The following is a 3,288-nucleotide window of genomic DNA, read 5'->3' on the forward strand; positions in this document are numbered from 1 at the left end:
TTTCAACACACCAAGAGACGGTACCACTACCAATCCCTTCAAATAACTCAGTGTACAGTTACTGCAGTAACAACAGTAGTAATACAAGTAATACAATGCACTCCGAGATGTCGCAATACTTTTCACATTTTGAACCTATTTAGGTTAGGTTTACTTGGTAATTTTTTTTTAATTTTTACCAAGCTTACTATAATACATGTCACCAAATTTCAGTTGTCATATGTTATCAATAAACATTTAGAAATATACAACTCTTACAAATTGTTAACCTTTAGATACACTTTTTGAAGAACCTTGTAGATAGCAGCACATGTTTCTGGTATGATAGCTGATAAAGAGCTAGTGGAAATGATGGCTGAATATTTCAGATCATTAAGTGACCTTCCTGTTGCTAAATACCGTAAAGTGACACTCAGTCTTTCATGTGGAGTTATGGCCTTCCTCATACTTGTATCTTCATAAGTAATGAAAGGGCTGACATGACTCAGTATATCAATGTACATGTCTTCATCCATACGTAAATAATTACGCAAGTCATCTGGCTCTAATTTTAAATCAACAAGCAAGTTGGTGTGTGACAATTTATCTCTTTTTAGTAACCAGTCCTTAGTCCATTTTGATCTTCTTTTTTTCCTTCTTAGTGCCACTGCTAACCCAATGGCTATCAAATCGTCCTGGTCGAGAGACATGTTGACGTGGTAAAAGCACGAGGCACACTGAGGTTCGATGTACCGTCTGAAAGCTCTTCAAGCCGTTCGACCGTGTAAACCCGGCTTAAGTGCCTGGAGGGGTGGGAACAAAGTCTGGTCGTTTTGCAACGACCTCTTGCCGCCGAATAGCCTCATCCTTCCTTACGGAACATCCAAGGCTCCAGGTGCGGTGCTTTTTGTGGCAGTTGGGACACTTGGCAGTGGTGTCCCGCTTGCCATCTTTATGTGCTTTGAGGTACACCTCTGAGCTGCCTGACTACAGACACCACACTTCTGACACATGAAGCAGCAGAGCGGGTCTGGGCATATGTCCTTAGGCTGTAGGAGCCCCAATTGCCAAGGTCCAAGGATGCAACTGGGGCTCCCTTCAAAGTGACCAGGACTTGCCTGGTTGGGTAGCTTCCCTTTGGAGAGTAGGGAAGCTCCCACCACCTTGGGATGAGCAGTGATGACCTCAAGGTCATACATCAGAGGGAAGCCAAGAAGCACCATCTTCGACTTCCTCTCTTCAGAGGTCAGGGCCACCAGGCTCACCTTCCGCCCATCCAGGAGCTTGTCAGTCTCCTGGAGGAAGGTGAGGGTGGCTTGGTCCTTTGGAACGATTATCATGCCATTGTCTCTAGCAATGCTAATCGTCAGACGGCACTGTCTCTGGGTTTCCAGAACTCGTACCATCTGGTAGGCATTATCAAATTCCTGAGGCTTGGGGAAACCGACTTGGGGCTACAAACTCGCCCACCGAGTCTGTAACCGGCCGAGGACGCTAGCTGCCTGTTCTCCGAACCGACACCGGAGTTTTGGCAGTGGGGCTCAGTACATATATATATATTGATACGCCAGTGGGTCTTTGTCTCTGTGCGAAACATGTGTTATCAATAAACTGATGTAAGCTGGACAAACATGACGCAACGTCTGGGCAGGAGCAACGGAGGAACGAGGCCAGGACAGACGCAGTTAGCTGCTGCCCCTGGGAAGACCTCGTGTATGCCCTTTGTGACCTGATATACTTTGTTGCTCTGTTATTAGCTGTATTGTGCAGTGTGATGTGCTGGTTTCCCCCCTGTATTGTGCCTATAGAAAAGTGTATGGGTAAATAACTAGTGTAAATAAAGGAAAGACTGTTATTGTGTATTTATTTCGTGCCCTGCCTCTCCACGTGGCGTTTTCCCTCGTGGTGTTCTGGGACGCTGTGGTGTTCGGTGCCTCTTGGAGCTGTTCTGTGTTCACAACCCTGTGGTTAGCATGCCGTCTGCCTAGCCTGCCTCGTGTTAGTGGCAGATAGAGAGGCGGCCGGCGTAACATTGGTGTAAGGAGTGGGATTTGTGATAATTGAACAGTGAGACGCGCCAATTTATCATGGCGTCCAAAGATGGCGGCAGCCATGAGGGAGAGGAGGAAGGCATGAGTGAGGTGAAGCCGAGCCAGATGGACCTGATCAGTGCCATGGTGGCCGGTATGAGGGAGGAAATGGCACATAGGGCTTGTGAGCAGGAACAAAGGGCACGTGAGCAGGCGCACCATCTCGTCGAGATGCAGGCAAGGAAAGCAGAGGAGCAGGTACAGCACCTCGTCGAGATGCAGGCAAGGAAAGCAGAGGAGCAGGTGCAGCATCTCGTCGAGATGCAGGCAAGGAAGGCAGAGGAACAGTTCTGCCATCTTATTGAGGTGCTACAGGGCAATCTCGCATCTGTGAAGATGGAAATGCAGTAGTACACCGACAAGGCCTGCAACAGCGTGAAGAGTGAACTGCTGGAGGAGGTGCAGACTCTGAAAGGCGAGGTTCAGGGCCTGAGGGAGGCAGACGAGGTTCTGACAACAGATGCCAGAGTGTCAGATTTACTGGGGTCTGCCTGGGGTCCGTGGCAGGGAACCCCCGGGCCTCGCAGCGTCGTGTCGGAGCCGGTGGCCGCTGCAGGAGGCTGGGGACCCATCGGAACCGCTCCCTTGGGTACAGGTGGCGGCAAACTCGGACCCGGTCAACCCGCCTCGTTGCCTCCCTCACCCCCTCCCTCCCCTCCGGGCGTGTTAGTTCACGGCACGCGTTCTCCACCCCACAGCCCCTCGGCCTCCAGACATTCTGTGAGGCGTAAGCCAGCTGAGTACGACGGGAAGGTGGCCAGGGAGGCATATGTCGCCCAATTTGAAATGCTGGCATCTGCCCAGGGCTGGAGCCAGGAAGAGAAGGCACTGCAGCTGGTAACAGCGCTAAGGGGCCCCGCGGTGGAAGTGTTGGGGCATCTGCCGCCATCCCAACATGCCTCTTACACCAGCGTGGTGGAGGCTTTGAAACGCTGTTTCGGGCATCACCACCAGGCCGAGGTATATCGGGCCCGCTTGAAGAAGCGGACTTGTGAGCATGGCGAGATGCTGTCCCAGCTGGTGCAGGACGTGGAGGCGCTGGTAAGGAGGTCGTACCCTGTGGCTCCGGAAGAAATGATCGTGGTACTGGCCCGTGATTTCTTCGTTGACGCTTTGAAAGACCAGCAGCTGCAAATCTACGTCAAGCAGGCACACCCCGAGGACCTGCAGGTGGCGCTGGCGAGGGCCTTGGAGTTCGAGGCCTTCCTGAAGGCAACCA

The 3,288-nt window shown here is 51.6% G+C and overlaps 1 protein-coding gene across 1 annotated transcript in view; it reads left to right on the forward strand.

The window, feature by feature from the left end:
- The first annotated feature begins 2,135 nt into the window (after positions 1–2,135).
- LOC147471341 (uncharacterized) overlaps positions 2,136–3,288 on the forward strand; it is a 1,503-nt gene continuing 350 nt past the window's right edge. The window contains exons 1-2 of the mRNA XM_086540244.1: positions 2,136–2,246; positions 2,421–3,288. The exon at positions 2,421–3,288 is cut by the window's right edge and continues 350 nt beyond it. Coding sequence (XP_086396370.1) covers positions 2,136–2,246; positions 2,421–3,288 — 979 coding nt within the window. The remainder of the gene's footprint in view (positions 2,247–2,420) is intronic.

Source organism: Penaeus japonicus, unplaced genomic scaffold (assembly GCF_977035675.1).
Source record: "Penaeus japonicus unplaced genomic scaffold, GWHDUDI00000001_assembly GWHDUDI00000009, whole genome shotgun sequence".
Taxonomy (NCBI): Eukaryota; Metazoa; Arthropoda; class Malacostraca; order Decapoda; family Penaeidae; genus Penaeus; species Penaeus japonicus.